Raw genomic sequence first — 26,506 nt, 5'->3', positions numbered from 1 at the left:
GATAAGAGAATCTCACCTGTTGTAATGATGATCTGAAATCTAATCTGAAGTATGTAATAATGGAATTCATTTAGATGAAACCTCACATTTTATATTTAGTATTAAAACAACTAAGAGAAACTTAAGTTTACTGTATTTATAAATATAAATTCTATTCACATGAACGGTGCGTAAGGATTCCCATTGTTCTACAACCACACAAAATGAAAGTCAATGGTATGCCAATGAGGTCTTATTTTGAATTTATTACATTTTAATGAAGTAGAGCAGCTTTGAATATTATTTGATGTTTACATTTTCTCTTCTATAAAATGTCTGTCTCTATGTTTTGCCCACTGTTATGTGCTTTGTATTTTTCTTATGTTTAATTAACTTTTTATAGTAGTTATTTAGTTGCACATAACAATTCCGATTCTGTTGCTTGTCTTTCCACTTCACTTTCTTCAGGGTGTCTTTCAATTAATATATCAATCTTTTCCCTCTGACTTGCAACATTTGTATGCAGGAAATCCTCTTCTACCTCTAAGTGTCAAAGATGTTCCATATATTCTTATCAAGACTAATGTTTTGCTTGCTCATTTGTCTTTTTTCTTGCTGGAACTGCTTTTTGTCAATGGTGTAGGGTTTGGACCCAAATTAATTGTTTTGTCTTTATGGAGATTAAAATTGTCTGAGCACGGTACACGCTTTTCTCTAGTTTTTTCCAATGTGATGTATCAAGTCATGTGTCAAGTTTCCATTAATGCCTGAATTCCTTTCTGAGCTATTGTATTCCACTGGTCAGTTGGTCTATCCTTGCGTGAATACTACATTGTCCTCAGTAAAATCTTGGTATCTAGCAGAATAAGCTCTTCCATCTTAGTTTTTCGGATATACTTGGACTTTTGGTCTTCTCTATAAATTTTTGTCAATAATATATCAAGGTCCCTGAAAAAAACTTCTTAAAATTGTCGTTGAAATTTCATTGAATCGATAGATAATCTCGGGGATAACAGATACCTTGTGTTGTTTTCTATCCACTGCAGTGCTTGCTTTCTCTCTCCATTTATTGGTGTCTTGTTTCATTTCTTGAAATAGTGTCATAATTTTCTTCCTATAGCTGCCACATCTTTAGATTAATTATAATGTAGCATTGTTACTAATATTAATGATATTTTTAAATGCATGTTTTCTCTTGATTGCTATTTTATTTATTTATTTATTTATTTATTTAGTCTTGCCCTGTCACCCAGGCTGGAGTGCAGTGGCACGATCTCAGCTCACTGCAACCTCTGTCTCCCAGGTTCATGCCATTCTCCGGCCTCAGCCTCCCAAGTAGCTAGAACTACAGGCGCCCACCAGCATGCCCAGCTAATTTTTGTATTTTTATTAGATATGGGGTTTCACCGTGTTAGCCAGGATGGTCTCGATCTCCTGACCTTGTGATCCGCCCGCCTCGGTCTCCCAAAGTGCTGGGATTACAGGTGTGAGCCACCACACCCAGTCTTGATTGCTATTTTAAAGTAACACAATTTATTATTGCATAATGACCATAAACCTAGCTACTTTGGTAAACCTTTACTAATGCTTATGATTTGCATGAACTTTTTTTAAAAATTTGCTCCTGCAGAATACATGAACTTTAAATAAAATTTCAATATAGATTGCCTTATTCATGATTAGTAACAATTTTGCTTCCCTTTCCCATCCTTACCCTTCCCCTTTCTCTTTTTTCTTCTACTACTCCAGCTAGGACTTTCAGTACAATATTTAATAGGTATAGTAATATTGAACGTCTCATCCAATTCCAGATACTAAAGGAAATCTTCTATTTTTTTTTTGTTTTACTCGTAACAATGTTTGATGAATATTATTGATCCTTATTGTGTATCCTGGTGTTTCTCAACATTTTGTGCAGGGTAACACCCAGAGAAAATTATAACTTTTTAGGGCACATTGATGTAAATCATGAGGCTGCTTAAGGGAAGCAGCAATAGACTACAGCATTCTGCCTGCTTCAGGTCACAGCCAGCTGTGCCCAAAGCTGAAGAGATAATGCAAGAGCACAGCTGCAACATAATCTTGATGCACAGTCTGAAAGCTTCACCTTGACATGAGGAATTTAACTAGGAGGACAAAACTTGTGCCATAATTTGGTTTATGTTGTTCAATCTTTGGGTAGTATTAGCAGCCATGGATTCAGATACTGAAATGCAAAGCCAAATCTAAGAATGTCTATTATGCTTGTCTATTCCACTCAAATACCCTTGAAGGAGCAGGAAAAGACGCAATATAATCTACTTCCCTGTTATATAGTAGACTTTCTTCCCTGGGATTACTTCTCAGAAATGACTTCAAATGTTGCTTCTCCTGCTGGCAAGCAGAATAATCTATTCTTATAAGAAATTTGAGCTTCAGCAGAGTCCAGTAGTATACATTGCCAGTCAGCCCATCACTGTATGGCTTGACCTCCAGAATGTCCACTCATTTCATAGACCCATATTGCCATTTCAAGAGATTGAACTAAAGCATCAACTTGTTGATTCCAGTCAGCTTCAGAAACTAGAAAAGAAGTTCTTTGGTGAACAACAGTATGATTTTCTTCGATTTGCACTCAGAATTATAGGAAGAGCAGTATCTGAGATAGGAGTCTCTTTATTGCCAATTATCTACAGTCCACTTGCCAGACCAAATTGAAAGTCCATTAGCAACAGTCCAAGAGTCAATAGGCACCCAAATCATTGGGATTTTATTTGTGTCAATTCTATTACTGCCAGGAACAGAGCCTGTAATTCTGCCCAGTAGGCTGCCAACCTGGTCTATTCTTCCATGAAGAATTTACTAACTGCTGGACACAAGACAGCTGCTTTCCATACTGAGCCATGGCACTCCATTCTGGAATTGCCACCTGTAAACCAGGCCAATTGCCATGTATCCTTGAGGCAATTGGTAGAAAGGTTAGGCCTGCCAGTAGGAGCAGCAGCCAAGTCTTCAGATGGCTTTTTAGAAAGTCCTAGTGGAAAAAGGCCACTTGTTCATGAATACATTGAGTCTCACTGCATATCATAGCAGAGTGCTTCTGTGCAGTTACATCCACATTATGGTGGAATTTCTATGAACATTTCCCTGCATGTTGGGATGCTTTTTTGACATTACTCATGACATGAGAGGTAGTTAAGGAGTTCATATAATTTTACATCCTCCAATTACTGGGGCTGTATTACTAAATGTGCAGTCATTATCTAGTAACTGTCTTTAAACGAAATATACCAGAGAACGGTACTAGGTAATTTTCTATTACAAAAACACAGAAGTCACTGCTGACCATGGTTATGGGCTTTAGCCAGAGACTGGAGTCAGTATGAATGCAGGTGACTGACACTGAATATTATCTCAGCATTAGCACAATATGGTCCAAACAGGACAGCTTCAACTACAGGCTCTGCAGTTCCAAGAAGGCTTGTTGTTTTGTTCAAGCTTCCCTTCAAATGGACTTTTTCCAGGTGTTAATGGGATGAACCCAGTTGTATCCCAGAGTAGATGACATGATTTTTCTAAAACCCAAATAGGCCTATTTGGCAATAGTTCTCTCATTTAGTCTGGGGGGAGAGGAGCAAGAACATTTTCTTCCCTGTAGTCTTTTGTGTATCATTTGACACTCCAATCCATGGACTCCTCCCAAATTTTACAGTCTTTACAAGGTCCTAGATTTGTTTAGGGTTCATGCACCATCTGCAATCAGATCCCCAATCAGATTCATGATCATGGCAAAGTTGCTTTTAGCTTGACTCTCAGTTTCAGAGATAATCATAGAATCATCAGGATAGAGCATTAGGACAACGTATTGCATCTAGATCTGCCTCACCAGATTGTGACAATATGCAGGGAGGAATTCCAGTATCCTTGAGGCAAATGTATGTTGAAAACCATTCTACGTGAATGCACATTGTTATTGACTCTTCCTGGCATCTAAAATTGCAAAATATATGAGCCAGGTCAATTACAGAAAACCAGTCACCTTTAGCTTGTTAAATAGTGTATTTAGCAGTTGAGTAGTGTGGATTATATCAGGGACCTCTGAAGCTATTAAAGTTACTGTTTAATGGAGTTTCCGGTAACTACTGACAGTCTCCATCATCCATCAGCCTCTCTCACTGGCAACATCAGGGCACTGTATAAAGAGTGTGTGGACACAAACATGCCTGCAGCTAACATTTCCTTAATTAAGGCAGTAATTTTTTGTTGCTATAGGCATATGTTACTTAGCATTTCAAATTTACTGTTTGAATAGGCTTAGGTAACTCTAACAGTTCCCATTTTTCATATCCAATTAGTACTGAATGAAGAGCAGGTCTACAAGTTATTTTATTTGTAAAAATTTTCACTCAGTAGGAGGAAGAATTTGCAGCTAATTATTCTATCCATACCAATTATACATTCAGGTAAGGGAGACATCCCCACAGTATACTTTTGAAAATCATATATTTCAACTTTTAATGAGATTTTAATGTTTATCCTTCTTCCAGAAGCATCTCCCTGTTCTCCTAAATTAATTCTATCACCCTGAATGGACTCATTAAGCAGGCTGAGGCAATGTTCCTGTACCTAATTGACCTAAAAGAGCTGCTTCTCCATCTCTAGGCCATTTCACCCACACATCTGTAGAAGGCTTTGGTTCTCCCACAGGAATTTGGTTAGGAGACCCCATCCTTCACATCACCCTTCTTCATCCATTATTGCCTGTGGTAGACAGAATTCTAAAGGTGTCCACTCCAAGTTCCCATACTCTGCTCAGTCAATGAAAGACTAATCCAGTTACTGCTCTGAAGGGATTTTTGGGATAAAATTAACCAGCTGACTTTAAGATATGGAGAGCATCTTGGATTATTCAGGGAGACCCAAAATAACCACACAAGCCTTCAAAAGCAGAAGAGGTAGAGAGTTGCAGCAGAAAGTTGAAAAGATTTGAAGCAGGAGAAAGACTTGCCCCACTGTCACTGGCTTTGAAGTGGGCCATGAGTCAGGAAACGTAGGTGGAGAATAATTCTCAGAGAGCAGTTGTCAAGGAAACAGGGCCCTCAGTCCTACCACCACATACAAGTAAATTCCAACAGCAACCTTAGAAGCCTGAAAGTGGGTCCTTTCCTAGAGCCTCCAAAAAGGAGCAGAGCCTTCGGACACCTTGATTGTAGATTTTTGTGACCTGGAGCAGAAAGACTAGCTTAGTGTACTGGATTTCTAATCTACTGAACTGGGACATAATAAATTTGTGTTGCTTTAAACTGCAGCAATAGAAAATTAATATAGCGCCTTACTATTAAAAGCAGGTATTTTGCAGTAACACAGAATCCACCTGATACAGTTATCTGTGTCCCCACCCAAATATCACACTGAATTATAATCCCCATGTGTCAAGGGTGGGATCAGATGGAGATAACTGAATCATGAAAGCAGTTTCTCTGATGCTGTTCTCAAGACAGTGAGTTCTCATGAGATCTGACGGTTGTATAAGGAGCTTCCCTCTTCACTCGGCACCCATTCTCTCTCCTGCCACCCTGTGAAGAGGTGTCTTCCAACATGATTGTAAGTTTCCTGAGGTCTTCCCAGTCATGCAAAATTGTGAGTCAATTAAACCCCTTTCCTTTATAAACTGCCCAGTCTCAGGTATTTCTTCACACCAGCATGAGAACAGTAAATTGGTACTAATAGAGTGGAGTGCTGCTATAAGGATACCTGAAAATGTGGAAGCGACATTGGAACTGGATAACAGGCAGACGTTGGAACAGTTTGGAGGGCTCAAAAGAAGGCAGGAAAATGTGGGAAAGTTTGGAACTTCCTAGAGACTTGAAGGATTTAGAAGACAGGAAGATGTGGGAAAGTTTGGAACTTACTAGAGATTTGTTGAATGGCTTTGACCAAAATGCTGATAGTGATATGGACAGTGAAACCCAGGCTGAGGTGGTCTCAGATGGAGAAGAGAAACTTCTTGGGAACTGGAATAAAAGTGATTCTTGCTATGTTTTAGCAAAGAGACTGGCAGCATTTTGCACCTGCCCCAGAGATCTGTGGAACTTTGAACTTGAGAGAGACAATTCAGGGTATCTGGCAGAAGAAATTTCTAAGCAGCAAAGCATTCAAGAGGAAGCAGAGCATAAAAATTTGGAAAAGTTGGCCGGGTGCGGTGGCTCAAGCCTGTAATCCCAGCACTTTGGGAGGCCGAGATGGGCGGATCACGAGGTCAGGAGATCAAGACCATCCTGGCTAACACGGTGAAACCCCGTCTCTACTAAAAAATACAAAAAAACTAGCCGGGCGAGGTGGCGGGCGCCTGTAGTCCCAGCTACTAGGGAGGCTGAGGCAGGAGAATGGCGTAAACCCGGGAGGTGGAGCTTGCAGTGATTACTGAGATCCGGCCACTGCACTCCAGCCTGGGCCACAGAGCGAGACTCCGTCTCAAAAAAAACAAAAAACAAAAAAAAACAAAAAAACAAACATTTGGAAAAGTTGCAGCCTGATGATAGGGTAGAAAAGAAAACTCCATTTTCTGGGGAGAAGTTCAAGTTGCAGAAATTTGCATAAGTAGTGAGAAGCCAAATGTTAATCACCAAAACAAAGGGGGAAAGGTCTTCAGGGCATGTCAGAGACCTTCACACAGCCCCTTCCATCACAGGTCCAGAGGCCAAGGAGGAAAAACTGGTTTTATGGGCCAAGCGTAGGGGCCCCCAGTTCTGTGTAATCTCAGGACCTGGTGCCTATATTTCAGCTGCTTCAGCTCTAGCCATGGCTAAAAGGGGACAAGATATAGCTTGGGAAATTGCTTCTGGTGATGCAAGTCCCAATCCTGGACAGCTTCCACATGGTGTTGAGCCTGCGGGTGCACAGAAGTGAATAATTGAGGTTTGGGAACCTGTGCCCAGATTTTAGAGAATATATGGAAATGCTTGGATGTCCAGGCAGAAGTTTGTTGCAGGGGCATAGTCCTCATGGAGACCCTCTACTAGGGCAGTGCAGAAGGGAAATGTGTCATCATAGCCCCCACCACAGCGTCCCCACTGGGGCACTCACTAGTGGAGCTATGGGAAGAGGGCCTCCATCCTCCACACCCCAGAATGGTAGATCCACTGACAGCATGTACCATGCAACCGGAAAAGCCACAGACATTCAATGCTAGCTTGTGAAAGTAGCCAGAAGTGGGGCTGCACCCTGCAAAGCCACAGGAGTGGAGCTGCCCAAGCTGCTCTACATCTTGCATCAGTGTGCCCTGGATGTCAGACATGGAGTCAAAGGAGATCATTTTGGAACTTTAAGGTTTAATGACTGCCCTATTGGATTTCAGACTTGCATGGGGCCTGTATCCCCTTTCGGCCAATTTCTCCCATTTGGAATGGTTGTATTTACCCAATCTTTGCACCTCCATTGTATCTAGGAAGAAACTACCTTGTTTTTGATTTTGCAGGCTGATAGGTGGAAGGGACTCACCTTGTCTCAGATGAGACTTTGGACTTGGACTTTGGGTTAATGCTGGAATGAGCTGACTTTGGGGACTGCTGGAAAGGCATGATTGTGTTTTGAAATGTCAGAACATGAGATTTGGGAGGGGCAAAGGGTAGAATGATATGATTTGGCTCTGTGTCCCCATCCAAATCTCATCTTGAATTGTAATAATCCCCCTGGTGGGACCAGGTGGAGATAGTTTAATCATGGGGGCATTCTTCCCCATGCTCTTCTCATGATATTGAGTTCTCACAAGATCTGATGGTTTTAAAAGGGACTTTCCACCTTGCTGGGCACCCATTCTCTGTCCTGCTTCCCCGTGAAGAGGTGCCTTCCACCATGATTGTAAGTTTCCTGAGGCCTCCCCAGCCATGAGGAACTGTGAGTCAAACTTCCGTTATAAATTGCCCAGTCTCTCACATTTCTTCACAGCTGTGTAAGAACGGACTAATACACAACTCACATAACAAACCTGCACTTGTACTCCCTGAATCTAAAAAAAGTTGAAGAAAGAAAAAAATAATAAAGGCAGATATTTTGGAATTCAATGCTGGAGACTCATGACAACCTTTCTCTATCTGAAATTCCCCTAATCTTTGACAAGCCAAGTATATCTGCTTTGGTATTTTAATATCTTGGGAAGTTTGAGAAGAAGCAATTTGTATTTCTCTCACTTCCTGAAAAATTTCATCAAAGATCTGGTGGGTACTCTGCCCATTTGTTCCTTTTTCATGTCATTTTAGATGAAACATCTAAAGACTTCTAATTCTTAAACATCTAAAGAATTCTTGACCTTTTCTTTTTTTAAATTTACTTTCTTTTGTAAAATCCTACCCTTTGTATAATATTATCTTGAAGTCTGATAGGAAGAAGTTGGGAATAAAAATCCAAAGTTGTCTCTTTTATATCCTTTTGAGGTCCCCAAAGCATAATCACATATGGTATTCATGGTGGTGGGGTGTCTTTTATAATAGCAACACTCATAAGCTGGATGAGGAGCATCCCAGATGGAACTCGTTTCATTGTCACATAGTCAGGCTAGTAATGTCTGTATCATCAGCATTTCTGCAGCTTCAGTCGACCATTTAATGACAAGGGAAGAGTGGGGAAATTGCCCTTCTCTGGGAATGACTGTCCTGTCTTTACTACATTCCAGTCAGGATGGATTTATCCTTGAACAATCCCCACAAAGATAGCAGCCAAAAAAGGATGCAGGATGAGTGCAAATATCCCCCTCCCTCAACAGTGTTCAAAGACAGAGACAATGCTATGGATCTAAAATTCTCAGAAGCCATTTGAACAAAGTTTCATCAGGGTAAGGCTTATAACCCTGTACAAAATACCCCTCTTACTTCACAGAACAATCCCTTACTTCAGTTGTTTCCTCCCTTGTGTCATCTACTTGCCCCCACTTGTATTATCTTCTTCGTTGTAGTAAGTTATAACCTCAGGCTTAGTTGGCTCACCAGAAGTTATACTGTCCAAGTTCCTATGGTTGAAGTTTCTTTGACAGCCAGAGAGGATGAAACCCAACTTCAGAACTGACTTTCACTTTTGCTAATGCTGAAAGCAACAAGTGGGCACTGGAATTTTAGTCAGCTTGCCTTCAGTTTGCATTTCTCTTCCAATTTTGCTAGCTTCTGGAATTCAGTTTCTGTAATTTCCAGATTGCAACAGAAAGTCTTATTATCAGTAACTAATATCAAACACTATGCTACTTACAACCAAGCATAGCTTGGCAACCACCACTGTATCAATAGGATATTTTCACCCTGTTTATCAGATTCTTCCCTTTCTATTTCTAAATAATGCTTAAGTCATATTTTTAGAAAAGAATGAGGAAGGAATCTTATTTTTTTTTTAATTTTTTCTGGATGAAGCTCACAAGCTTCATGTTGAATGAAAGAAGAGTATGTCCTGTATGATTCCATTGATATCAAGTTCAAAACTAATCTGACCCGTTAGAAGTTAGTAGAGTGGTTCCCGTAGTAGAGGTAGTAAAGGGGAAGGGTGGAAAAGAGCACTGGAAAGGGATAAGGGTTGTAGGGACAGGGGTGGTTTTGTGGGTGCTTCAATGATCTGTTTCTGGATCATCACAAGAAACAGTTACATGGGCATGCTCATTTTGTAAAAATTCATTAACTTGTACCCTAATGATATGTGTTCTTGTTTGTGCATATATTATACTCCAATAAATGCTGTTTAAGTAGATGCTCAATAATTATTGTTGCTATTAACGAATGACTAATCACGAGTTCTGAGAGAGTAGGAACTTTCTGCAGAAAGACAGCAATCTCCCAGTCTCTGAGAGTCTTCTGTTTAAAGTCTGTGTCTGTCTGTCCCACAGGCTGGAGGGCAGGGGTGTGACCATAGTTCACTGTAGCCTCAAATTCTTGGCCTCCATCAATCCTCATCCTCCAAAGCAACTGGGATTACAGGTAGACAGACAAACATGCCTGGCTACTTTTTAAATTATTGTAGAGACAGGGGCTCGCTAGTTTGCCCAGGCTGATCCTGAACTCCTGACCTCAAGCCACCCTCCTGCCTAGCCTTTCCAATGTGCTGAGACTACAGGTGTGAGCTACTATGCCCAGCTGAGTCAGGAGTCTTCTAAGCAATCCCACTTCTAATATCAACTGTACAAAAACGGAATTCACTTGCTAAAAAAGACTCACAGGGCTTCCTGTAACAACGCTTACAAATCTATGCAGGAAAGGGATACAATGTAACAACAGTGTTGAAATAAGGATATGGATCAGAGTCCTTCTCCCAGCAAGGAGTCTGGAAAAAGATTCCACTTGAAAGCTTCTAGCTTCTTCTTTCTCTAAGGGTCATAAGTGCACATTCTCTCTTGGATCAGGAACCACGTGCATGTGCATAGAACCCTTTAAAATGAAGGAACACAAGGTGGAGTCTCACCTGAGTTTTTAAATGTTTTCCTGGCCATGTATGTATATTACTGCTACAAAATCAGCCTCAATCCTAGAACCCTCTGGAGATTTCACTAAGCCCAAATGCAAATCAATCTCACATTAATAAACAATGTAACAAATAGGTAAAAACCACCTGAAAATTCCATGGTTACAAAAGCATCATTATTAATCAGCACATTTTGGTGATTGACCAGTGGTTAGTGTTATGCAAGAAATTTAGCAAAACATCTCAGGATAATTCTGGAACTGGTGGATATTAACCTTTACAGCACAACATGTCATAGAATTGTCTTCCTATTCCTAATTTACTACTGATGAGAGGTTGAAATATATAAATTCCCTTTACTGTGCTTATTTAAATAATCATATGCTATTTATCTCTTATGTGTGACAAATTTCATTAAAACTTTTTTCCCAAGTTAAACCAAGGCTTGCATTTCTGGATCAAAAAAATTAATAATAATTTGGTCATGATTATTATCTTTTTCAGTGAACTGCTAGATTTGGTTTGATATTTTATTGGGAACTTTTCAATTTTTGTTCACAAGTGAAATGGGCCTGTTTGTTTTCCATTCTCACGACTCCTCTGGTTTGGGTACCAAGTTTATACTAGACTCTGAAAAAATTGGTGAGTGTTCCCTATTTTTTGATTGTCTGGACGTGTTTGTAACAACCGTGTGATTAATGTTACGTTTCAACTTGACTGGGCTAAGAGATGCCCACACAGCTAGTAAAACATTATTTCTAGACATGTCTGTGAGGATGTTTTTAGGAAAAGTTAGCATTTGAATGAGTAACTGAGTAATGCAGATGGCCTCCCCAGTTTGGGTGGGCATCATTCAGTTCACTGAAAGCCTGAACAGAACAAAAAGATGGAGGGAGGGTGAATTCACTCTCTGGGTTTGAGCTGAGACATCCATCTTTTCTTGCCCTTGGACATCACTATTCCTGGTTCTTGGGCTTTGGGACTCAGATCAGGACTTACATCACTAACTTGTGGTTCTCAGGCCTTTGGACCCCTCATTATCAGGTTTTCACACTTGGACTGAATTAAACACTCGGAGTGGCTTTCTGGTTCTCCAGCTTGCCGATGGAGGATTAGAGGACTTCTTGATCTTCATAGCTGCATAAGCCAATTCACATAATAAAGCTTTCTTTGGTTTTCTTTCTCTGGAGAATCCTAATACAGGTTAATTTTTGTTTTCACAAAGATTGGTAGTACATATTTTAAAATCAATCGGGTCTCATTTTTTAATGATATAATTTTAAGCTTCTGATTCAATTCCTTTAATTGCTAATTATTAAGTCTTTTTAGTTTTAGAACCACTTTTGTTTTTTAAATAATATTGACTTTAAGTTTTCAGATATATTTTCATAAAGTTGTTCTATATCTCTTTAAGTTTTGCTGCCTACATTTATGCTCTTCTTCTGGTCCCAGTATTTTTAACGTAATTAGTATACTGAATAAATAAAGATTATAATCAACATACAACAGATTTTTCTCCCATCATTCCTTAAAGCATATTTTACACAAAGTGATTTAAAAAGAAATGGTATTTTCTGAAATTATTTTCCCTCAGCACCACTAAATGAGATATGCAGGACAGAAACAACAGCATTACCTGGGAACTCTTGAGAAATGTAAATTGACGGGCCCCACTGGGTCAGATTCTCTAGGGACTGATTAGAGTCTGCATTAAATCAAGCTCTCCAGGCAACTGATGCTTAAAATTTGAGAAGCACTGTTAAAACTATATAATATCTCTCCATTAAAAAACATAAATGTAAGTAGCTTTATGTATTTATTCTTATTTTTAAGCTTTTATTAGCACCCAAACACAGAAAAGTACAAAAACGCTAAAGGTACAGCTCAATGCATGTTTGCAATGTGAACGTATCATTGTAAGCAGCACCCAGATCAAGAAACATGAATGTTTACCTGTACCTCAACTTTTAACACAATTAATTTGCCTGCTTTTGAGCTCATGTAAATAAAATCATATAGTACCTTTCTATAGTTTCTGGTTTCTTCTGTTCAACATTTAGTTTATGATTTGCGACCACGTAGTTTTCCATACAAAAGTTCATTCATTCTCGTTGCTATATAGTACATTACTATAGGATTACAGCACAATTTGTCGATTCTACTATTAGACACTCGAGTTGTTTAGCTTTTCACAATACAAACTGTCCTGCTATAGACAAGACATTCTTGTATATGACTTTTGGTGAGGACATGTGTCTTAGCGTGTTGGTGCTCTATAACAAAAAAAAATACAGACTCGGTAATTTGTAAATAATAACAATTTATTTCTTAAAGTTCTGAAGGCTGCACATAAAGGAGTCAGCAGGGTTTGGTGTCTGATAAGGGTTTGCTCTCTGCTTCCAGGACGGTACCTTCTTGTTGTGTTTTCACATGGCTGAAGGTTGAAGGGGAAAAGGGGTCTAAGATAATCCCTTCAATCTCTTTTATAAGGTCTCTAATCACATTCATGAGGGTCCCACCTCATGATTAAATCATGCCCAAATGGCCCCACTTCCTAATGTTATCGTATTGGCAATTAAGTTTCAACATATGAAATTTGGGTTACACATTTAGACTACAGCAATATGTATGCAAAATACACAAGGTATATATATATATATATATATAGACACACACACACATATATATATATACCTGTACAAGTGTAGCTTATCTGAAAGTCTTTTTAAAAATATTGTCAAGGGAGGGGGGAGGGATTGCATTGGGAGTTATACCTGATATAAATGATGAATTGATGGGTGCTGACAAGTTGATGGGTGCAGCACACCAACATGGCACAAGTATACATATGTAACAAACCTGCACGTTATGCACATGTACCCTAGAACTTAAAGTATAACAATAAAAAAAAATTGTCAAAATAGTAGAATCTTTTAAATCTCAAAAAAATTTATCACCACTTGAGGTAGATAAGCAGAAAAAAACACTTAAAATTTTTACCACGGAATATGTTTTAGCATGTGGAAATTTAGCATGTTCTCTGAACAAAAAGCCTAAAAAGTTTATTGGTTTATTAAATCATTTTCAGATGAATGCATTATTTTGATCATTTTCACGTTGCCTAGATCAGTGATGTGCAACGGAAATATAATGCAAAACCACGTAAGTAATTATAAATCTTCTAGTAGTGACACTAAAAAATAAAAACAGGTGAGATTAATTTTAAAAATTTAACTCACTCAATATATCTACGCTATAATCATTATAACATATTATCGGTACAAAAATATTGAGACATTTTACAGTTTTATATTATCTTCCCAATCCAGTGATCCAGTGTATATTTTACATTTATAGTATATCTCGTTACAACCTCTCTAATTTCATCAGAAATACTTAATTGATATTTATTTTATAGAGACATAGTGTTGCTCTGTTGCCAGGCTGGAACGCAGTGGCAGGATCCCAGCTCACTGCAACCTCAACTTCCCTGGCCCAACTGATCCTCCCACCTCAGCCTCTGGAGTAGCTGGGACCACAGGTGCATGCCACCACATCCAGCTGATATTTTTTTTTGGAAACAGTCTCCCTCTGCCGCCCAGGCTGGAGTGCAGTGGTGCAATCTCCGCTCACTGCAAGTTTGGTCTCCTAGGTTCATGCATTCTTCTGTCTCAGCCTCCCAAGTAGCTGGGACCACAGGCGCCTGCCACCACGCCTGGCTAACTCTCTGTATTCTTAGTAGAGAGGGGGTTTCACTGTGTTAGCCAGGATGGTCATAATCTCTTGACCTAGTGATCCACTCGCCTCAGCCTCCCAAAGTGCTGGGATTACAGCCGTGAGCCACCGCGCCAGGCCACATCTGGCTAATTTTTTAATTTTTTGTACAGATGGGGTCTCATTGTGTTGACCAGGCTGGTCTCAGTCTCCTCACCTCAAGCAATCCTCCTGCCTCAGCCTCCCAAAGTACTGGGATAACAGGCATGAGCCACCGATGGCCGGGACTTGATCAGTATTTAGATTTCATAAAGTTTACAGTTGAAAAAGTAGATTCACATACCTCAGTTGTTCCAACCATATTACAAAAACTTTCCAATAGCTGAATCAAGTGCCAGTTTTTCAGTTTACTGAGATTAAAATTAAATATTCAGTTACTTCATCACACTAGGCACATTTCAAAAGCTCAATAGTGACATGTGGTTAGTGGCTACACTACTGAAGAGCATAGATCTAGGTCAACCTGTTTTCGTTGGTCTCCACATGTGAACTTAAAGTGTAACACAAATATAAAAAGAAATTATTTTATTTTGCATGATGTGGAAGACAGAAAACTTTGAAATACATGACAATGAAAAAAAATTGAATATGGGTCATTCAGAGACCTTGCCAAGAAAGTAGAAAAGCTTCTGTATAAGAGTATCGAGGCGATGGTACTATTAAAAAGCTGTTCCACCACCGCGAGAACATTACCATCACTTCCACAGTCCCCTTACGTTTCAGTCTACTTTTTTCAAAAAAAGAAAGAAAGAAAAAAAAGAGAAAGAAAAAGAAAAATTGAATCTGCAGAGAGCTTGCGTTTGTGCATGCTGTATGCACAAAGGGGGTGACATTTAGGGCTTGTTCTCAATTACAGTGTAATTTAATCTTCTAGTCACTAGGAATAACAACGTTTTATAACATTTCTGCCTGTTGGAATTTTGAACCTAAGGTGAACTGGCTGACATCATATCCCCCTTCTGCTGTCATAGGTTTTCAAAATTTGGTTTGATCTAAATTCTCTGGTACCTTATGTCCCATAAAACTTTCATCTAATTCGGAAGTAGTGACTGCTGCAGTAACCGTCTCATGAAAGTACATGGTTTTTATAAATCATTGTCGTGTAGAAGAAAAAACAGGCAGCAATATAAATATTTCATACTATTTATTTGGTCCCAAAATAATAAGAAAAGAGTCATCAAAAAATATCTTACGCTTAACTTCATGTTCTCAAGTTTCAAGAGAAAGTTTTTAAAGAGGCAATCCCTACTTTGGCAGAAATGCATTAAAGCTTGCTGCATTTAAGAGAGGACCCATTATATGCAAACAGGTTGAAAGAATATCACAAATACGTTTTGGAAAAATACGGAGTGTCGCGCAGCTCAGCAACCCACAGTCTTAATGCGCGCCTCTTTCCTGGAATTTGATCAAGCATCAAAACCCACAGGTGCACTCACTGCACGGGAGTAGTAAGTAAATGATGTGCCAATATTCAACCTGCAAGTGTGTCGTCGGAGCCTACCTCACCTTCAGCGTAACTTTCACCGGTATTCACCTTCCCAGAAACGCGCCCCAGTGAACAAGCACACCTGTCCCTAGTAAAGCGCTTAAGCAGGGTTCCCACGCTCCTGGACTGGGCGGGGCGCCGAGGGCGCAAAGCATTCTTAAGAACACGACTGCGCAGGCGCTACCCTCCCCGCGCATGCGCCGTACTCCCGCGCATAGCCGGAGACCGACACCGGCCGGGTACTGGGAGGTTAAGGGAGGCCGGCTAGTCCCGCCCCAGTATTGAGCGCGGTGCTTCTCTTCCGCTCCGGGTCGGCTCTGCTTCCCTTTCCGGGCGGGCAGGCAGCGAACCCCAGTGTCTTTATCCCTCTTTTGCACAGAGTCAGCTTCTGCAACTCTCCCTGGCTAGCATGGCAGCGTGGAGGAGTTGGGCCGCCCTGCGACTCTGCGCCACAGGTAATGGGCGCGCAGCAGTCGGAACCTGGCCCCGCCGTGGGGCCGGGATTGGGCTCGGGTCTGGGGCGAGGCCTGCGGGGCCCGCGGAAATGCCCACCCGGTCCCCGGCAGCGTCCTGCCGTCTCCGCCCCGCCGCCCTGCCTGGCCGTTGACTGAGCGGACACCTGAGGGTCTTTCCGCCGCCGCTGTGCGGGAACAATGCTGGATGTGGGAAGGGAGCGCTGCCTTGTGTTTTGTGTTTTTCTCATTGTGGTAGGAAGTTTCAGTAAAGCTTACTCCTTTGATGGGCAAGAAGGATGCCGCCGTCCCACCTTAACGACCAGATCTTGTCTTGACTTTAGGTTCCGAGTCTTGTTACGTTTAAGGGTTTTTACCACCAGTGCTCAGAGAGGGTGGTCGAGGACAGATCAGGGTCAGGCCGCCGGGATTGTGCGGTGTGAAAAGGACCTGGGTGTGTGTCAGCGGTTCTCAGCTGCCTCCCGTCAGCACGGAGTGCCCTCATTCTCACTGGGGTCCGCTCACTTAACCTTTTCGAGTCCACTCTGTGTCAGACACGGCCGTGTAATAAGTGTTAGAGTTACACCTCGACTTTCTTTCTATTTGGGGGTAAATATTGTGAATGACATTTGGAGTTTTTACTGAAGAGATAATTGCTACTAAAGCAAAAGAAGTATAGAAGAATGCTGTGTCTCTATATTCCAAAAAGATAGAATGGTAAAAAGGAGAAGTAAGATGAGAGTGAAAATGAGGAAAAAGGAACTGTGTATATTAGCTTGATTGGCTTATCTAGAATTTGACCGGCCATGATGTCCTTGCATACAGACTATTTACTAAATGGATGAACTACTTTTACTTTTGCATCGTTTGCACCCTGGGATGCATCAGTGATGAATTTTTCGGTAGGTTGTAAAAGGTCAAAAACACTTCAAAGATGACTAAGCTTATACAGTATGAGCCAAATAATCAGTATTTATTGTGTACTTTTTTTTTTCCAGTTGTTTTACTTGATATGGTCGTCTGTAAAGGATTTGTGGAAGATTTAGATGAATCGTGAGTATACATATATATATGTAAAGTATTATTTTAACTGTCCAACTCAGATATCTGAATATTTGCATGTGAATCTGGTATTTTAGATTAGAACCCATTTTTATATATTACTCATTTTTTTTCACTTGTAAGCTTTATGTAGATACAAAATGAGGCTGTCCCCAAAAGAGTGTTATTAATAGTTATGAGATCAAAAAACAGTGGCAAACTTTTACATATTCTTTTTTTTCCTCATTATCTTACCTTGTATTTGTTGTGTCTTTTTGCTTTAATTATATTGAATGCAGGCTAGAATTTGGTAACTATACTGTATTTATCTTCATAGTATCATAGCATTAATCAACCTTGCTTATTAGTAAGTGAGGAGGTTCCCTTCAGACCAAAATCCCATGTGTGATGTTTCAGGCTTGACCATAGACAATTGCAAGGCTTTTTCTGGCATAGGGGAAGGTGCCCTCCCTACACCAAACTTGGTGTATAACCAGTGCATTGCAGTCCCTGGAGGGAGTGGCAGTCAAGGATTCGGCCTCCCAGGCCAGCCACGCTCATTTGCATGTCTGCATTCCCTCTGTTTGGCAGCCACCTTACTGGGGCCTCACCTGAGGCATTTTCCAAACACCTCTGCTAAAACATCTTTATTGAGGGTGTCAGCTGAGGCACTTTTCTACTACTAGTCCTTTTCTGTCTCACCCCCTTCCCCATAAAGAGACAGAAGATTTTGTTCAGTGCTCCTAGGAAATGAGATGAGTTCTCCCATCTGTGTCACATTCACCTGACTCACCTGGTGCGGTTTCATGGGGAGAGATGGAACACTGAGGAGCTGGTGCCACTTTTTTTTTTTTTTTTAACCTCTTGACTTGCACTGTCACAGTAAGTGAATAAAGCGGTGATTGTTAGTTTCAGTTTAGCTTGTTGTTCTGGTTGACTACCTGGACACCTGACAGCATGACGAGACGGGTGCAGTGAGAGGGTGGTCATACAGCGCTGTTCTGTAAGAGCAAAAATCCTGACAGTCCCGTGGGGGTGCTTCGCTGGTCATGCTCTTGGGCCGTGGGAGATGCTAGCTGATTGTTTACAGAAAGTTTTTGATTCTGAGAAAAACCATTGTTAACAAGGAGATAATCTTATTAAACTCAGTGCCTTGTGGGGTGTGTCACTACAGACTTCCTCCTTCAGGGTGTCCTGACAGGGGCAACTCTTCATGAGGAGGAGGAAGGGATTCTGCTCCTAATAACCATTTTGTTACCCATGTGGATGCTCACCAGAAAGGACCCTGTGCTGAGAAAGAGGACCTTTACCAAGAGCAAACTGTGTTCATCAGCTAAATGTGGAAAATGAAGTTTCCTTGTTCCAGAGCAAGCAGATGTGCAACCAGTTGCCTCCTGGATCCACAAGAGATGGCTCACAAAAATTCAGACAGGATCCTAGATTGGGCAAGAATGCGTGGACTGTGACGGTTGTGAGAAGATACCATAACAGCATGAGAAAGCTGTCTTGCTTGTCAGACCCCAGTCAAGGCTAACAATACTGTCCAGGGACAGGTTCATAAAGCCAGTGGGCCACGATATTCTCAGCAGACAGAACATGGTGGGCCTCTCATTCTGTCTGTGATGTTTCTGTGGCTACTGATTGCAGTTGACCTTTCTCTGGGTTTCGCTTAGGCATTCCTGTGTGTTCCAATGACTTCGGCCACACTGTCTAGGCCCTACAAGACCACCTTTGTTTCCTGTTCAGTTACCTTAAGAACACTGCATCTGATAATGACCCTGGATTTTTGGCCCAAGCTACACATCAGTGAGCCCAATTATGGGTGATACAATGGGCTCTTCATGTGCTATAAACTCTAATCCACAGGGGTGGTTGAGCATTTTAAGGGACAGTTAAAAGTTAGTCTTAACCAGCTGATGGTGAGGTACAGTACCCCGGCCTGGACTACACGTCTCAGGGGAGTGGTCTGGGATCTCAGCACAGGAATTCCTCAATCCAGTATTTTTCACAAGCATTTTATGAACACTGAGCCATCATTACCAGGAAATGGTGAGAACGCTTCTAAAATCCAAGTTCCCAGATGCCAACCAAGGACCAATCTTGCAAACGGTTATTCCTAAGCATAGCAGCCTCAGGCTTCCTTTGGTACCTTTTCTGCACGGGTGTAAACTGTTCTAGAAGGGCAAGGAGCTTAGGCATCTATTTGTGTTTCTAGCAAGTCCTACTTTAATTCTTTTTGTTGGAGCCTTTCTTCCTAATTACTTTATCGTTGTTCAGTTCTCTGCTTTTATTTTTAAGATGTTTAATGGATAGGTCACTGAGTAAAAATTTTATGTAAAAAATTACTGAAGGAATTTGGTTCTTTCCCTTGTATTTACTAATGTATTATCTCTGCCTATACTATACAGTTGTAAAGTGGGCACAAACATACAATCAAAGATTTGTTTTCTTGTTTTTTTAGGTTTAAAGAGAATCGAAATGATGACATTTGGCTTGTAGATGTAAGTCTGTAAATTTTATATGCTAGTTACTCACCCCTACCATTTTAAGTATTATTTTCTATTTACTCTACCCAAAAATGGCGGTATACAGCTAGTGCTTATGTATATATTCAATTTGTTTTCTTAAGTATTATTATATTTGAGATTTTACATTACAAAGAACCTCAGAGTTTTAAGGTTCCCAAGGGAACCTATTTTTGATGAAATTTTAGGGGTGAGGGTTTTAAGAGGAAAAGCTGGAACCCTGTCTTACAATGAGGTCAACTTTTGGGTTATATCTTAATGATATAGGGCATGATTTTATTACAGAATTCACTCTTGTTTTCTTGATAGTTTCCAAGAGATTGAGTATATTAGTATCACTTAGTCAAAGTCATATTTTCATCTTAACAGTGAACAAAATTAAATTTTCATCTCCCTTTCTTTAAAGTTTGGAATATATTTAAACCTCATGATAGTTGAGATTTAACATGCCTCAGCAAAAAGTAGAAGAGCAGAATGGCAGAGTTGACAGAGGGTCCACTGTTTAATTCTTTCTCCTTTTCTGTATGTTTGAACATTTTCATAGTATAAAGTCAAAAAATCTTATTTCATGAAAATATAACAAGTAGTTTGTAGCACCACCTAACTAGGGGAACCTGAGTATCACCTCCACCATCTGGTAATTCTAAAGAAGAGTAAAAGACTGTGACTTTAGTTTGATCAACCTGACTTGTCCCTGTGCCAAACCGTCATCTTAATGACCTCCCCTGTCTTGCCAGTGGTTACGATAGAAGTCAGCAAAGTCACCTACTATGTTAAAAGTTTTGTTATAGGAAATTTATCATTAACAGTTAGGTGTGTATGTTGTATGGCATATATGTTTATTTTGTGGATTCGTTTTATGTAAAACATTTCATACAGAACATTTACTTGGAAGTAAAGACATTCTTACTGTGAATTGTGTATCTGTTTTAAATACGTATCAGTAGTCAATTAGAATGAACTTAAGATAGTACCAGTTTTGAGGTATCTAGTTTTATGTTTGTATGTTTTGATCTTTCATTATGTATCTACTTTAAAAATTATATTTAAACTTCGTGTCTAAAACATTATTAGATCATTTAGTCAAAGGGATTATTTAAATAAGATTCATAGTCACTGTAGCACATTTTAATGGTTATCTTTTTGGTTTGTTTTTCGTTTTTTAAAACAAGTTTTATGCACCATGGTGTGGCCATTGTAAAAAGCTGGAACCGATTTGGAATGAAGTTGGTCTTGAGATGAAAAGCATTGGTTCTCCAGTTAAGGTTGGAAAGATGGATGCTACTTCCTATTCTAGTAAGCCTTCACTTAGTTTATTATTTTACTGTTCTCACAGCAAAAACAATTATATGCAGCAGTATTCAGGGTGGGAGGAAGACTTTTTTTGCTCATGTAAAATTCAATTATCTTAATAATTTAAGACTGTATACTTTATGAGTTAAATGAATTAGCCATTGAACATATAGTGTGTGATATATGATAATCTTATGCTTAACAGGTGTTTAAGCTATCTTTTCTCCTTTGAGCCCACTTTAGTTTTACATGAGGCAGCTATAAAAAGATGAGTGTTAAATTATTGATATTGCTACTTGAGTTCAGAATCAGTTTTTTTCTGAGTAGCCTGAGATGTACTGTAAAGAAAAAATGGGAACTCGAAGGATGAATTGAGTTAGGGTAAATACAAATGAGGATCAGGAAGGTTTTCACATTAGAAAGAATACTAGAGCGAATAATAGAGTGTGAAAGAGGTGAATGAGTGTGTACTAGAGAATAGAATGAAGTGGAGGTGAGCAAACCTTGATCTGTAGACCAGATTTCTCCTACTACCGAGTTTTATAAATAGAGTTATATTGGAACGTAGGCACAATCATTTGTTATCTGTTTATGGCTGTTTTTGTGCCCCCATGGCAGAATTCCGTAGTTGTGACAGAGACTGTATGCTCCAGAAAGCCTAAAGTATTTATTTGACCTTTTACACCAATACCTGTTTTAAAGGATTTGGGAGAAAGATGAAGAAAAATTTAGAGAAGTGTGAGGTGTTGTAGAATTTGGAAAGAGCATAGCTTTCAGAAAGCAGATTTGGATTCAGATCCTTGCTCTGCCTGCTACTTTTACTGTATAACACTGGGAAAGTTTCTGAACAAACCTAATCTGGTTTCCATATTGATGAATACTTAATTATAATGCTGCTTTTATTGGTGGTTTTGAGGTTTGAGTGATCCAGCAGATATAAAATCTTCTGTATTCAATACATGTAGTTTCTCTTTCATTAGTGAAGAAAGTGGAAGTATGTAATGTATATTACTTTTTAGGTAATCAGCATTTTACTTTGGAGAAAGATAGAGCTATGTTTTAATCTCAACTTTGCCACGTCCTACTTTTGTAGCTTTGGGAAGCACTTAACATCTCTCAATTTTAGTTTCTGTATCTACGAAGGAGAGTGATAATCCTCAAGGTTGTGGAAATCATATTAATATCTTGTATTTAAAACCCCCTAGCACAATGGCTGCACATATATGACACTAAAGGATAATGCCAGATTGTTAAGAGCTTCCTAGGTCAGGCGGTGTTTTGGATTTTATCACTTGTCAGTAGGAGGTAATACACATTTTTGTGAAGGCAATGACTTGATAAAAATATTTTGGGCAGCAACTTTTAGGATGGGAAATAAAGAGTATGTAGAAACGGGGAGATCATCTAAGTCAGCTTTGTGTATATATCCTGGTGTTGGATGCTGGGAGCCTGGTGGTGTGGGTGGTGGCAGTAGAGTATGATGGAAGCTAATTTTCATAGGCATAGTCCGTACTAAAATCACAGAAGTAACAGATTGATTGGCTTTGTACTGTAAAGGAAACCAGAAAAGAGAATAGCGTGAGGTTCCTAGTATAGTTACTGAACTGTGCTACCACTGGGTGTATGCAAAATACCAGTTTTAATTTTGTGTGTGTTTCTAAGTTACCAACGATTTTGAATTTGTGGTCTTTTAACTGATATTTGTGAATAGGGACCTACAGTGTAGGTGAGATACTAGTGCTGGAATTATTGAGTCACACGAATGAAGCGTTGAAATTTTGAGAGGAGAAGAGATAAATGGCAGAAATTGTTAGAGACAGAGGGAGAATATGTTTGAGTTGATATTTCTTTGAAATAAGCTTTTAACAATGTCTAAGAAGTTATCGTTTTCTACTGTTGCTCTTGAAAGTAATTTGTTTCCATATATATATATATGTATATATGTTGATTAGATGTGCATACACATACTTCTTCATAGATGCGCTTATTCATTTATTCACTCAATCAATGTTTACCGAGAACTATTTGTCAAACATTGTGCTAATCTCTAGAGGTTAAAGAAAGACGCAGACAAATCCTGCTTGCCCTAGAAATGCTTACAACATAATAAAGGGAGAAAGATGAATAAACTAACAAGAGCAGTAAAGTCTTAAAAATGGCAAATTGTTGTGATCACTTGAATAGGTCAGTGGAATCATAGAGTCATGTATAAAGGAAAATGGGAATATGAAGAAAAATAGTCAATGAGAAAAACAGAGCATATGAACCAGTAAAAATCTTAGTGGTAAAGTGTTCATGTAATACTTCAGTGATAATTAACAATTTACATCGTCAAATTCTACATTGTATCTAATGCATTAGTTTATTATTATTAAGTGCCCTGTGTACTACTATTTATTAAGTGGCACTATGATTAGGGAAAAAAATAGCCAAGATTGTTTTCCTGAGTCACTTAGAGAAGAAAGTGTTTTAAATGCTATTTTTAAAAAGCAGTAGTAAGACCTCATATACAGGTTGCAACTTTTTACTCATTGGATATGGAATGCTAAACCTCCACTGTCCCCCTCAACTACTTGCACCTGACCTTGCATAGTGAGGCTTGCTTGTAAATCCTACTTGAATTATCCAAACATAGTTTAGTGAAGAAAAAAAAAAATCCCTTTGTAGAAAAGTTGTAGAGTTAGCATTCATTCATTTAGCAGATACTTAATGTACTTACCATGTTAGGATATGCCTGGCATATACCAGGTACTGGTGATACATCATTGAGCAAAACAGATAAAATTTTCTGCTCTTATGGAACTTACATTCTTGTGGGAAGAGACAAACAGTAACCTGTGAACATTAGTCAATTGTCTAATGTTATTTTCTAGATCATTATTAGAGTTAAATGTCAATGATGGAAGCATTATCCACTTAAATATTAGCACCAAGGGAATGTTTTATGTGTAATGAAGAAATGTAGTATCTTCCTAGTATTAAAGAAGTTAAGTATTCAAAAACCACCATTCACATGTTACAAACAGGTTTTTGCCTTATGAATTTCAAAGTTTTCCTAAATTTTTCAAGGCAGCTCAAATACAGACATTTTAGTAGAACTTGGAATCAAACAGATAAAAAATGGAATTATTTTCAAGTCATCTGCCATTTTGGTTCTCGGTCCACCTATAGAACACTAAAGGATTGACTGTTTCACAGATGCCTCTTGCAGCCCAATAGGTTGCTTTTCAGACAGTCACGGTATTACTGTTCCTCAGCACATAATCTGTAGACGACCTGCAATGGAATGACCTGGGTACTTACTGTCAGTTCAGATTCTGAAGGCCCACCCCAGTCCTACTGGTGAAAAGTGAAAACCTTTGCAACTGGGTCTTGAGAGTCTGTATTTTTTATTTTCTTTCTTTCTTTCTTTCTTTTTTTGAGATAGAGTGTTGCTCTTGTTGCCCAAGCTGGAATGCAATGGCACAATCTCGGCTCACTGCAGCTTCCGACTCCCGGGTTCAAGTGATTCTCCTGCCTCAGCCTCTCGAGTAGCTGGGATTACAGGCGTGTGCCACGACGCTCAACTAATTTTTTGTATTTTTAGTAGAAACGGGGTTTCACCGTGTTAGCCAGGCTGATCCCAGACTTCTGACTTGAGGTGATCCGCCCTCCTCCTCAGGTGATCTGCCTGTGTAGGCCTCCCAAAGTACTGGGATTACAGGCATGAGCCGCAGCGCCCAGCCGAGAGTCTGTATTTTTAACAGCACTTCAGATGATTGCACTGCACACTGAGGTTGGAAAACCTCGAAGTGTAGAATGTTATTTTGGTAGATAGTTACAGGATTTTAGTGTGGGGTGGGATAAGACTATTTAAAGTGATGAAGCTTATACAGTTTCTAAGAGTCTTTGATAATAACTCATTTCTCAATCGTATATTAAATCATTGCCGTAGTTGGAAGCAAGTGCCATCAGACTCAGTCCAGCAAATCTGTGTGTACAGAATTTTTGAACTAAAGCAATTTGAACTGTTATGACTTAGCCTACTCTGTGTTTGGAATTATACCAAAAATGTCTTGATGCATAGAGTTAACTAATACCATAACCAAATAATATAAAAAATTATGTCCAGTGTAAATCCAGATAGGTGTTTTAGCTTCTCTTTTTGTACATACCTCTTCAAAATGAGTGCTAAAAGTATTTCTCATTTGGAAGTTAAAATATGACGTAATATTACCTATAGTGGCATGCTGATCTTTATTATGAACCACTGAAATTCTGTTACTCTCCAAACTAAGTGTGACATCATTTTATGATAAAGATCACATTTTAGCCCTCTTTCATGTGTAAGTTTGGAATGACGTTTGGCCAATAACATTCTGACATCTTGTTCATAGATGTCGTTAAAATTTAATTTTACCTTTCTAGATTATAAACTCTGTTTGGTCAGTGACTGTTTCAGGCTTCTCAGCCTCGCATTATGGACATTTTGGGGCTGGATAGTACGGTGGGTTTTTTTGTTTGTTTGTTTGTTTTTGGTGCAGGGGAAGTCAGTGACTATGTTTCAAGGTTTATCAGCCTTGCACTCTTGACATTTTGGGCCAGATAATTCTGTGGGATTTTTGTTGGGAGTTGGATGGGAGGAGGAATCCTGTGGCATTGCAGGATGTTTAGGAGCATCCCTCACCTCTACCCACTAGATACCAGGTGTGTTCTCTCCCAACTTCTTCCTTCCCCCTTACTCACTGTTTTTGGCAAAATGTCTTCAGTTGATGGTAAACCACTGCCATATTTTATACCCTTTTCTTGTTAGACACATAGTGACATTCAGTAAATACTAAAACAGGTAGTATCTTTGAGCTAAAAAGGACTTTAGAGGTTGAGTAACTTCTCACTCCTTTCACCCTTTCCCATTTTATAGATCAAATAACAAGGCAACTAGAAATGAAATGACAGTAATTTCACACAGCAAAGTTAGAAACAGAATTAGGCCTAGTATCCAAGCTCACCGTGATTCACATTCATACTTACCTCTAGCATCAAACTGTTACATTTCAAGAAGAAAATAGAAATGAAGCAGAAGACTTCATGCTGAATCTTGTTTTATAAACATATAAAATCGTAAAACTTCAAAGGTGTAACTCTTGTTGCAAATGGACTCTTCAATGTATGAGAGACTTGAGCTCAGATTTCTATATAAACTATTTTTCTCTAATATGAAAAAGTGAAGAATAAAAAATTTAAAGTCAATTAGACCGCGTTTCAATCTCAGCCCTGCTGCCTACGCAATGTTTGCTCTCAAACAAGTTACTGAATCTTCCTATTTTAGTTTCTTAATCTGAATTAGCTCTATTTTTTTCTTCCTCACAAAATTGTTTTCTCTCAAACAAGTTATCGAATCTTCCTGTTTTACTTTCTTAATCTGAATTGCCACTATTTTTTCCTCCTCACAAAATTGTTTCGAGGTAAGCCTGTAATCCCAGCACTTTGGGAGGCCGAGGCGGGCGGATCACGAGGTCAGGAGATCGAGACCATGCTGGCTAACACGGTGAAACCCCGTCTCT

At 39.4% G+C, this 26,506-nt stretch overlaps 2 protein-coding genes across 3 annotated transcripts in view; one reads left to right on the top strand and one right to left on the bottom strand.

Moving 5' to 3' along the window:
• CCDC102B (coiled-coil domain containing 102B) overlaps positions 1-15,791 on the bottom strand; it is a 365,304-nt gene extending 349,513 nt beyond the window's left edge. The window contains exons 1-2 of one of the 2 annotated variants that reach the window (XM_011944077.1): positions 15,668-15,791; positions 14,450-14,516 (exon numbers count right to left, since the gene is read on the bottom strand). In XM_011944077.1, coding sequence (XP_011799467.1) covers positions 14,450-14,467 — 18 coding nt within the window. In that variant the 5' untranslated portion in view covers positions 14,468-14,516; positions 15,668-15,791. The remainder of the gene's footprint in view (positions 1-14,449; positions 14,517-15,667) is intronic. The other variant, XM_011944078.1, reaches the window with a different exon arrangement.
• A 94-nt stretch (positions 15,792-15,885) lies between these two features.
• The window catches only part of TMX3 (thioredoxin-related transmembrane protein 3), a 41,584-nt gene continuing 30,963 nt past the window's right edge, over positions 15,886-26,506 (top strand). The window contains exons 1-4 of the mRNA XM_011944076.1: positions 15,886-16,107; positions 17,103-17,157; positions 19,607-19,646; positions 20,843-20,966. Coding sequence (XP_011799466.1) covers positions 16,062-16,107; positions 17,103-17,157; positions 19,607-19,646; positions 20,843-20,966 — 265 coding nt within the window. The 5' untranslated portion in view covers positions 15,886-16,061. The remainder of the gene's footprint in view (positions 16,108-17,102; positions 17,158-19,606; positions 19,647-20,842; positions 20,967-26,506) is intronic.

This window comes from Colobus angolensis, unplaced genomic scaffold (assembly GCF_000951035.1).
Source record: "Colobus angolensis palliatus isolate OR3802 unplaced genomic scaffold, Cang.pa_1.0 Scaffold225, whole genome shotgun sequence".
NCBI lineage: Eukaryota > Metazoa > Chordata > Mammalia > Primates > Cercopithecidae > Colobus > Colobus angolensis.
Note: the sequence above shows the minus strand (reverse complement) of the source record. Positions and strands in the feature narration are given on the sequence as shown.